General features: G+C 41.1%; 1 protein-coding gene across 1 annotated transcript; it reads right to left on the reverse strand.

Annotated features, from left to right (window-relative positions):
- Window positions 1-3935: 3935 nt before the first annotated feature.
- On the reverse strand, window positions 3936-5789 carry lingo1b (leucine rich repeat and Ig domain containing 1b; the record flags this gene model as incomplete). The annotated part of the gene is made up of 1 exon (XM_079998238.1): window positions 3936-5789. The coding sequence occupies exon 1, from the start codon at window positions 5781-5783 to the stop codon at window positions 3936-3938; it is 1848 nt and encodes a 615-aa protein (XP_079854364.1). The 5' UTR covers window positions 5784-5789.
- Between the last annotated feature and the right edge of the window lie 6287 nt (window positions 5790-12076).

The following is a 12076-nucleotide window of genomic DNA, read 5'->3' on the forward strand; positions in this document are numbered from 1 at the left end:
CCTTATTGTCTTCTGTCATTCACCAACAAACTCACACACATACACACAGGCTCGTTCTTTCACTCTCCATCGGCATGCCAAGGTTCCGTCTTCTGGTCTGGGTTCAGTCTTTGGGAATTCATATCTCTTAACGAATCATTAAACAGCGACAAGCCTCCACTTCAGCCAAGGTCACGGAGACGTGGCCCTGTACAAACACTTGGAGAACACACACGCTCACAAATGCACACACACACACGCACGCACGCACACACACGCACACACACACACACACACACACACACACACACACACACACACACACACACACACACACACACACACACACACACACATTAGTCCTCCTCCTTGTATTTCAGATTCCTAGGCCAGTCTTAACAATCTATATCCAATCCGCCGTGTCCACACACTTCTTTTAACAAGGATATATCTTCTTCCACAAGCTGGTATGTAGGTCTGGGGGGCCAAGGTCACGTACCCAGCTTCTGTACTCCTCAGGCAGGGCATTGGGCATTCCGCAGTACAAATAAGAGGGATTTTTAAGGTGGTAAAACGTTCGATATGATCCAAATACTACCTTTTGTATGCGTCAAAACAAAGACCAAGATCCTTCTGTTTTCAGAGAATGTGTTTATCTCGCTTTTTGGTGCTTGCCCTGTTTGATGGCTTAAAAGGTAATAGCATAATTCCGATTTTTTTCAACATTACTGCTGTCAGGGAAAATATGGTCTATGAGACTCAGTTTAATATGAAGGAAAAAAACTAAAACAAACCTACCCTTTAACATGGTATACCCTTTAACAGCATCCAAAACGCTTGACTGAAGAGGTTTTCCTCACAGTCAAATCCAGTCGGGAGGCCGGGTGTGTCACGTGTGAAATGAAAGAAGTGTATTTTTTAAGGCGCTGAATAAAAGCTTGGAAAGCTTTGGCCGGATTATGGTGTGTGAGGCTATACAACTCTCTAGATATGCATCGAACGCTTTCGTCAATTCAACATGGAGGTGGTCTGTGCAAGTCAGGTCGGAGATGGCTGTTCAGAAGAGAGGGGCTTTGGGTCACATCGAGCGATGCAGCATTGTAGAAATGTTGTCTTGTCTGGAACACCACTTGCTGAAAAAATGAGGTTGGAGGCAAACTACTGCTGTCCAAAAATTTGGTTTTCTTTGTTCTGACCTTTACAATTTGAAAATTATATAGAACATCTGAAATGGAACGTTGTAGAAGCAATTCGATATATTTCCAAATAATTGAGGTGATTCCTTAGTTCCAGTGGAAGAAATGGTTACTCGGAAACATGGGCATTTTAGCCCATATTTTAGCCCAGTTGCAACAAGAAGCAAAGGATCTATGGGATATGGAAGGCCGCGTTCTTTTCACGGAAGGGCTCATTCTCCGGACTTAAAAAGCATTGCTGTTTTTATTGTATGTGCAAAAAGAGCCCCTTTGCAAACATAACAACAAATATACACTCACCAGTTTACAAGTGCAAATATGCGTTTCACAAGCACTACCAATGCATGGGAGAGATCGCACAACAGAAATACATAGACGATAAAAAACAAATTTTCAGACACTTTCTCTATGATAATCTTTCCGTGTTACCCATAAACCTTTGTGAGTGCAAAATAAGCAGAAAATTTGTAAGGAATTAAAACAGCTATACCGTACACTGTTTATGTTGGTTTCAATCATCAATGCTATTATGATAAAAAACCATATTGCATACAGTTGCCAAATTACTCCCATTAACTTGTTTTGTAATGCTTTTTGGCCCAACACTTTATCCTTTCTGCTTTGTGTTGGATGAGAGGAGGGGTGGGCAATATGGAAAGAAGTATCATATCACGATTTGTTTCAGGCAGGATCACAATCCACGATCTTATCACGATTCTTTTTCATGTTGGTTGGTTACTGAACAGTAACTATGCAACATGCTTGGCTCTTAATGTTATTACCAAAGTGAGACATTTCTGGATTGTATTTGACAAAATATGTTATAGGATCATCCTATTATTCTGTCTTGTATTAATTGCCTTGTATTCATTCAAAAAAGATATTTTCTTTGCTGCACTTCCGCATTCCCCGTTTCTCCAAACAAAACAAATAGAAATGGTGTGATTTTATTTGGGATTCGAATTTTTTATTTCCGTTTACTAATTTTAATGAAACAAATCGTTCGTGCGCTCCATGCCTACCTTCCATGTATTTTATTCTTCAGCAGCGCTCCGACGCCTCATGATTTACAAATCACGGACTAGCAAATAGCGTGATTTAAGATTTGTCTGAGAAAACAATTTTGGATGCATCTATGAGCCAAACTGCAACTGGAATGTGCACGAAAGGCAGATCGTGGAGACGTTTTAATTGTTTATGATCTAATATCATCATATTGCACACCCTTACTGTACAGTAGGTGAGACAATAAGGCTTTTATTTTATAGGCTGTTGTTTGTAATATGCAATGCAAAATAGTAGATGCAAACAAAGTCATTGTCAAACAATGCATAATTAATTTGCAGAGGTAGTCCATGGAAAGTGATTGACTTTATTTTGAAGTTATTTGACCCTTTTTAAACATGACCGTAAACCTGGTATCAGAGCAATATTTTCCTGTCCTCTTCAAAGCCAAACTCAAAAAAATGCCACGGCCGTAAAAGAATGTTACAGTATGTGGCAATGTAGCAGTAAAAAAGAAAGTCTGACTTTAACATGCTTTCTTCGGCCCTTGTAAAAGTAAAATAAATGTATATGATTACCAACAGGTGACAATATAGAATGTTACTATAGCCATACCTCTGGGAAGTATTGACATTAAAAAAGTTGCATGAAGACCGTGATTTTCAAACCCATTAAACTCTGTTTAATCAGATTTCTCTGTCTATTGTACTGATATATGTCTACAAGGACCAATAGTTCAGTGTATCCCATAGAATCCCATGTAGAGATAAGCATTATACATTCTGAACATTATTTTGTTTGCCTGGGTCAATGGATATCGCCCTGTTGAGACTAAAACTAATATTTATCTCATTGCATCAAATGATAAAAGATTAGCATAAAATAAGCATCTTTCATATAAACAAATTATTTATTTTCACAGACTTTCCATCCGCCCGGTCCTTTCAATTATGTATTCCATCACTTCTCAACACATTATCATCAGAGCCTGAAATCAGAAAACCTTATTATACATAGAAATATGTGTTACATGGCAATGTGACATATTGCTCAGATGAATGCAGAAACTTGGGAAACTTAAGGCATCAAATAAAGAATGTCTCCATCGTTGAGATGCACCTATAATCATCCAAAACCAGAACGTGGACAGGATAGAGCTACTGTTGTGTGCCAGCTTCTTTGAGAGCCCACAAATGATTCAAATGAGAACCAATCTGCCGCACTCTTGAAGCACTTTTTAAATCATTTTAAAGCTGTATCATGTCACCTTACCAAAATGAATTGAATCAATCATCGTTTCCATATCAATCCACAAAATATTAAAATTCTACCTGATCTTTAGACAGCAATATGTTCCAAACCCATGGCCATTAAAAGCACTACTTTTGTGCAATTATGAAATGTACAAGGACAATACTAGATACAGAAAAAATACATTGAGTTCAAACTGTATATAGGTTTAAAGACAGAACTCCCTTTGCTGGTATAAAGGAGTATAAGCCTACTGTAGGATGTGCTTATTTTTTCATTTCTTTAATATATAGACTATTGCCGATAAAAACCTCACAGAAACTGAAATAATTGAATTCATCATTGTGATCATAAAGATCCAGTCCTTGAAGGCAAAACAGTCTAGGGTATAAGAAGTCTTTGCTGTTGTGCAATTTCTCTCCCTCTTCTGAATTGGGGACATAAAGAGAGAAATGTATCCAGCACAAGCACAGTTTGTAAGCTTGTGCGATGTGCTTTTCAGTCTCACATAATTTTCATGTTGAACTTGACTGGTGCCTCAGTTGGACTAACCTCCTCTACGTCTTCCCTTCGCGGCACATATTCAACCTCTATGCTTGTCTTGGCTTTTCCTTTCCCCCTACTCCAGAGAAAGATCACAACAAGACAGAAAAGGACAACGCCAAGAAAGGAAATGAATCCCATTGTAGTGGCAATGATGAGGGTTTTTACATCAAATGGGAATGAGACCGTGGCCCGGGTCACATTTGTGGCTTCGTCATTGGGCTGGTTTAAAATGAAAGCGTGTGTTTTGTTGGGCTGGTGAGGCCAGTTAGGAGAGTAGCTATGCACAAAGAGGTGGGCAGGTTTACTATCATTCCCAGCTGCATTACATGAAATGCATTGGTAGGTTCCATTATCCTGGATTTGGGCGTAGCGGACCTCCAAAGTACCGTCATTTGACACAGTTAGTCTTGAACCCATAGTTTTGGTGGTGATAAATTCCTTCCTAGGCGACAGCCACATGATCACAGGGACTGGATCACCCTCAGCTTGGCAAGTGAAATGGACTGTGGTTCCCTCATCCACATGACTTTCTTGAACACCCTTGTCTACAATCTTAGACTTCTGGCAGGTAAAATAGTCAGAAGGGAGGATATCCGGGAAATCTTTGAACTCTTTCCCCTTAACAGACTCAGGTGAAACACACATAGGCTGCTGTCTGTTAAAATTGAGCCTCCACCGGCGACGGAAGACCCAGAGTAAGCGGCAGTCACAAGCCAAAGGATTATCATACAAGGCCAGGGTCTCCAGGTTCCCCACTGAATGAAAGACCGATTCCTCTAAGGTACTCAAACTATTACTGGATACATTGAGGGTGCGGAGGTGATTCAGTCCTCGGAATGAATATGGCTCAATAGTGGATAATCTCCCACCAACCAAGTGAAAGGCTTGGAGCTTCTGTAGACTGTGCAATCGGTTCCCTTCAACTGTCTGGATGGGATTGAAAGACAAGTTGAGAAATCGAAGATGCCCAAGATGACGGATGGCTTGGTAGGGGATATCTGAAAGATTACAGCATGTGATGGACAACGATGTGATGTTTAGTCCAAACAGGCATTTAGGGGTCATGGTATCCAGGGACGGCATATGGGAGATCTCCAACATTCTTAGTCGATACAGCCTCTTGAAGGAGTAATCCTTTACAACACTGACATTGAGGTGCCGTAACCGAAGTGACAGTAGGTTATGCAAATGACTGAGGGCATCAGTGGGCACTGAAGCCAGATTGCAACGCTCAATACTGAGGCTTTCAAGGTTGCTGAGGCCATGGAAAGAACGGGGTGAAATGAAAACTAGATCATTGTCACCAACCTCCAGACCCCTCAAATTGTACAATTCCTGGAACATGTAGTCCAGAAGAATTACAATTTTGTTCTCACTAATATCCAGCTGAGTGAGGTTGCTAAGGCCTGTGAACACACCCAGTTGAATCAGCTTCAGCTGATTGCTGCGTAGCCCAAGAGTCCGTAGGTTGGCAAGATTGCTAAAAGCCCCAGGCTCAATGGATGCGATTGTGTTTTCGTTTAACTGCAGCTCCTCTAGCTGAGGGTAATTGATGAACTCCTCAGGCCCAAGGTTTTTCAGGCGATTCTTGCTAAGGTCCAGAAGCTTTGTCTCGATGGGAATGCCCTCCGGAAGACTGGCCAATCTCCGGCGGTGGCACACAACGGAGCGCTCCTGAGCATTGCAGTCACATCTGGACGGGCAACCGGTTGTGGAGCCAGATAGGACCGTGCCCAACATTAGAACCAGGATGGGCTGCCAGCACGCCACAAGATAGCTGTTCCTTCCTGCCTCCCCAATCACCATCCTGCTGCTTACCTTTGGAGAAAGTAAAAACATTATTATCAGCATACACTGTATCATCACTATTATTTCATTAAGAGTAAAAAAAGAAGTTGTTATCTGTGAAGTGTATAACTTTAATCACAATTTTACTCTTCACTTTTACCATACTTTGTTATTAATTGTAATTTAATACAAAAATGTACACGCAGCATCTTCATTTACAAATCAAAAACAGTTAAATTTTCAGATTTACCAAAAGGGTATGATGGCAAACTATTGTCCAAAGCCCAGTATATTGCAATATTTTGTAATTTGTCACATAGAAAAATCCACTTCAATTATGATTTTATAATATGATCTTATAATAACACAACTATGATAAAAATTTGAATAAATGTCAATATACATATTTCACTGGCCTAAAAACCTTCAAACCTAACACATCCACTGCCTGTGCTGAGCTGTCGACCTTGAGGTGATGCACGTCAGCGATGACTGTCAAGCTGAGATAAACAGAGTCGGATTGTCAGAGGACTGAAATTCTGTTTTACCTTCGACTCAGGGATGCTTCAATTCCTTGAAGCCTTCAAGATCGACTTCCCACGTCGATCATAAAATTTGAGTCTCTGTGGGGATGTGTGCTCAGAGAAGCCATTAGAAACATATGAAAAATGGTACTCTGGACTTGGAGGCTATGCTGAGCATTTATCTTCATTGTTTGTACCTTCTACAGTGTAGGCCTAGTCCACAAATGCTGTACTGTGTTATCATTCACAGGACAATATGTTGGATTTAAACTTGCATTGAGTGTTTTTTTTTAATGGAGAATGTCAGCATATCACAGTGAAATATACTTCAAGTTAAACACTTGTTTTAAAGACTGTGGGTTTGTTTACATCATCATTTGAAAACTCTGTTGTAAAACACGTCTTATGATGACCCCCACTGAACATTTATAAATACGGAAATATATTTAAGAGTGAGCAACACACCTTTTCTCATCATCAGCTCTCCTATCAGGTCGTAATCCCATTACCCTATGTTGTCCTTCTGATCATTTATAACATTGCAAAGTAATGAATTACCCTCCTAGGCAGCAGGTAAAGGTTCTGGCTTGTCAGTGGACTATTGAGTAGTTAAGATAGAGTCTGTGGCCAAAATATGTCACACATGTCAGATCATGCATTTGGGAGCTGTGAGCTCAGCACACACAATGGCTCCACACAAGTTGATGAATTTTGACCAGCTTATTCTTAACACAATAGCAGCTATCCAGATTATATAGGCAGCACTCGGCACGGCCAACTGGATTGCGTGTCTCACTGTGCGGCACAGAGAAATTCATTAGACTTGAAAATTGAAGGTGAAAGTAAAACACTGTGCCAAGAAAAATGATCCCTTGAAAAAAAAATAAAACTGAGACAGTGCTTCCTCAATAATAGGCAGGCCGCCAGGCCAATGAGAACCCCCGCCAGGCCATTTATTTATTTATTTTTTAATGCCAAAAGTGACGCCAAATATCCATTTACCGGTACGAGCTGTGCTCGGCTCACTCTCTACTATCCGACGGGGAGTTCACACACACACACACACACACACACGCACACACGCACACACGCACACGCGCACACGCGCACACGCGCACACGTGCACACGCACACAAACACACACACACACACACACACACACACACACACACACACACACACACACACCTTTCAGCGCCCACATAGCCTCCCAGGGCCGTTTCTAGCTTTTTGGGGGCCCTATGCAAAATGTTGTTCGGGGGCCTCTATTTTGTGAAATTATGGTGGGGGGATTCAAAACCCTCTAAGGTAGTCTGAGCATGCAGCTAACATTTAAATGCGTCAATCTGGTGCACTTTAAGAGGAAAAGAGGCAAGATCCATGAAAAACTATTAACATATTTTTTTCTCTCAAATTCTAATCCGACAACTCAAGTTGACCTCAGCAATTTAATCCTGCAGAAAATGATAATAAATGGGAAACACTGGGGCTCCCCTACATCAAGACACTCCTGAAAACGTCCAACTTTTACCGAATCCGCATTGTAACACCTCATAAATGTGCATAGATTAGACGGATGCTGCATTTTCCTTAAAATATCTATTTTAAATGTTAGGAATATTTGCTAAGGAATCGAAATTAAGGCAAACATCGCAACTGAAGAATATGAAACATATAACAATATCATTTTCTCCTCAAAAAAACAGTAAGTAAAATAAATAAGGCAATTGAACCGAATAAGAGGACACCTGGCTACTGGTCATTTTAATTTAAAAAAAAAATGGCAGCTGGGGGGGGCCCTTGGTGGCTTCTGTTGGCTCCATGCAACCGCTGGGCCGCATATAGCAAGAAACCACCCTGCCGCCTCCTCCCACTCACTCACACTGTTGTCTTCTCATCACTTGTATCAACGCTGCTGATGGGGAACGGGACACGCTGTCCCGCGTCCCCGTGTCGGGGGGCTGCGCTTGGGACTTTCGTCGCAAAGTGCAGGTTTGTGGCGCAGCGATAATTGTTTTAACTTATTTTCCTATTTGAAATCAAAACAACATATAAGGAAATATTAGATACTATCAGACAATAATATATGATATAGAGATGTGAATGTATGACATTTCAGAGGCTTTTGAACAAGTGCACTACTATCAAGAAGAATATTCTTTTTATTCATCTAAAAAAACTTAAATTATTATATATTATATATGTAGATGTATTATATGTTAACAGTCATTCTGCTGTTCTCTGCTACCAGCCAAGAAAAAAAACCTGTGTCGTACCTCGGTGTCATGTAATAGCCTTGTTATATTTAACTTTTAATAAAAATACCAAATTTATTTCAAAATATTTTTATTTAAATAGAGCAAAATATATATTAAGTTTTATTTCCTCAACATTTTAATGGTGTTTTTATAATGCCACTTACCGCAAACAACTAAAAACTATAGAGTTAAGAAACAACATTTTGATTTTGGGACGGTTTACAATCACTTCGCGACGGTTAAAATTGTTTCTCCGGGACAGTTCCGGGATGGTGGCAAAAAAAGTTATTCTGGAGCACTGAATCTCTATGTCGTTGCCTGGGAAACTCTCGATGTGATGCGAGTGCCACTGCTATCAGAGTCACTTAAGATTAAAATAAATGGGCCTCCTGTGGCAGAATTTCCATATCATGATGCCATGGTGAAATTCTCCTCCAAGCCAAGGAGGATGAAGTGCAGCAATGAATCATGCACACTGTGTTGATGATGTGCTAATGTTTTGAAAAGGTAATAACACAGCCTATCTTTATGCAATACATGCACCTTATTAAAGCAACACTATGCAACTTTTTTTACCTTCAAATAACAGCTTGAAAATAATTTTCAATAATAAAATAAAATAATTTCACCCCCGTTTGCGGGAAAGAGTTAAAAAGTGCTCATACAAACCACTCCACCTCTCCGAGGTGCGGATGTACATCAGCGCCCTGGCCCTCACTTTCAGTGCACACTTATGTTGTCTGTTTCACCCTCTGACATGCGTGTGTGAACCGATCTGCCGGGCCGAGCACATCTGGTACCTACACCGGTAGCAGGGGGCCAAGAGAGGCTCCGGGGGACCCATGGAGTGCTCGCTGGAACGGCGAGGTCCGTGCCAGGGGCGCTGTAACCTAGGTGTACATTATATCTTGGTCTGTAACATAGACTGTGATTGAAACGGGACCGATACGTTTCTAAATTGTCCGGTAAAATAAATTATTTTTGGAAACCGGACCGTGATTTATGACCGTGGTGTAAAACTGCAATTGCACTCGCAAATACCAAAAGTTGCATAGTTCTGCTTTAAGTCATCCTCTCCTTGTGATCACTTTGTTTTAGTGTCTTTAGTCTTGAATATACCGAGCGAACAAATATTTCAACATAGCATACATTGCCGACCGCCCACTGCGCCATCTGACCGCACCCGGCCGCGGTCGGGCCAATATGACATCCCACACGGCTCATCTGTTTAGGTGCGTACCACCAGGCCTGATAATAATTGCAGGGGAAGCACTGAGTGAGATCATAATCACGGGATTGATGCAGCATGGATGATGGTCTGAGTTCAATCCAGCAAGACAGTTATTGCCTCTTTCATTTTCCCTTGCTGCGAAACTGAATTCCCGTACGTTGTGCATTCAGATTCCTGGATGTTTTCCTTTTTTTGATCACGCTTTCAATATTGGTTTCTCCCAATGTCAAAGCACTTTGGAGTGGGGCTGGTGGGGATGAAGTGCTCACGCCCCTCAGTTGCAAGTCCCCTTATTTGTGCTCCGTTTGTTATCTTACTTACTGAAGAAGGTGAAGGGAAAAAATGAAACTTGAACCCTTTATCGGTCTCTTCCTGGCCTCCGCCTCAGACTGGTTCTTTCCATCCCTCCTTTCTTGGTAATGATCTCAGGAAGAATAAGCGAGGGCATATCATCTTTCTCCTATGGCTGCTGGCCTTTTCCCCCTGGCACTCTCCTCCTGTCAGCTGTCCCCATTTGAAAGCATCCCTCTGCTTAACATTAACCTTTCCCAGCCTTGAATCTTCCCATATCCTGTCTTGAATGTTCTAAATTGATGCAAACAGCGCAGTCTAATGCATGCCTGCCACACATACACTAATGTTCACTTTTCACATACACAACAACACAATACTTAGACTATCCTTATCTGGTTTTTGTATTTGCTGTGGTGGTGAAGCAAAATAATAGCTGTATTATAAACCATTTCATAATTGTGTAATTTATAAATGAAATGTGTTTACATGTGTTTACATAATCTACACGGTCACTGGCATTATTTATGGCGAATTCCAAGGTGCAATTACCCGAAACCTTATCATTACATTATCAGGCCTACCAAGTTTACATAATCATGTTTTGGTTTGTATTGGGTTTTGTCTTATAATCTGTCAGCAATAAAAGAAAAGAAAATGGTTCTGGATAGCAACAACAGCAATATTCGTCAATGGATAGCTCATACACTACCTTTTTCAATAGACACATTCGATAATTGAAAATGACGGTCCTGGTGAAAACAGCATTTTACCGCTCCTTGATATGATTGCAGCCCAAAATAGAGAGAAAACCCCTCATCCATACTCTATGAGCAAACAAGAGCAGAAAACATTTCCAACGCTGGACATTTCCATGCCACCAGATTATTACACGCTGTAAGAAAGTCTATTTACCATCATAACACAGAGAAACATTTAGGGAGGGAATGCGGTACACCAGGGAGATACACAGGGTTTTTTTTTGAGTGCTTTGGTTTGGTATTATCCAGCGATGTTAATAATTAACCACTTAGCCGTTAACCGACAATAAGAATTTTGACCGATTAATACAATCAGTTAAACAGCTAAAAAAATATAAAAAATATAAAACTCTTTTAAAAAGTTAGTTGCATGGTAAAAGAAAAATAGGGAGGGACAGTCCATTAAACATATGGGGGGGGGGGTTCTTTTGTGTGATTATTAATAATAATCAATCAATAATAATAATATTTACTCGTCAATTTGTCAGTTGAATCAGATTTGGCTGTTCAATGTGAATATTCACACGGCTCATAGAGGAACGGGACACAAGTACTTCCATGCACCGCCCCCGTCGCTCCAAATAAAACAAAGGTAATTCAAACTAATTAAAAAAAAAACAAAGGTCTAGGTAATTGGGGCCCAGGATCAGAGTGGCTGCATACCTGTTGCTTGTTGGTTGGTCTAATGAGCAACAGGTAAAACCCCCATCCCCACACACACAGGAGAGGAGCCCTGTCATGACACGTGTTCATCTGCTCCTGGGCTTATTCCACCTAGCCCACTCTCTACAATAAACTGGTGTGTCTACAACCCCGTTGTCCGTGTCTCTGTACCGGAGGTCCCTGAAAACACTATTTGGGTGGCAGGTGGTAGGCCAAACTGCCACAGCTTCCCCTCTAGACATGGGGCTGTGGGCGGTCTATACATCGGTAATCACTTCGTTGTCCCATTGTTGTGCTTTTGAAAAGTCAGCCCGAGACTGTGAGAAATAAATGAAAATGGTGCAGAGAGCGCTCTACAAATACATTGACTTGACTTGGAGGTGGGGATGGGGGTGAACACTGAAGGTCTCGGCTTAAGCAATCCGGTTACGCCTGGAATGTGGTGCAAGACGTGCTATGGCGTGTGTACTTCTTCGCCTCATCAAGAGACAATTTGAGTGACGTGGGTATGCTGGTAAATGCAGCTGAACATGGACAAATTTCATTTCTTAGCCCTCTTAAAACCCCCCAAAAAACGATGCTC

Source organism: Zeus faber (genome assembly GCF_960531495.2).
Source record: "Zeus faber genome assembly, chromosome: 3".
NCBI classification, from domain to species: Eukaryota; Metazoa; Chordata; class Actinopteri; order Zeiformes; family Zeidae; genus Zeus; species Zeus faber.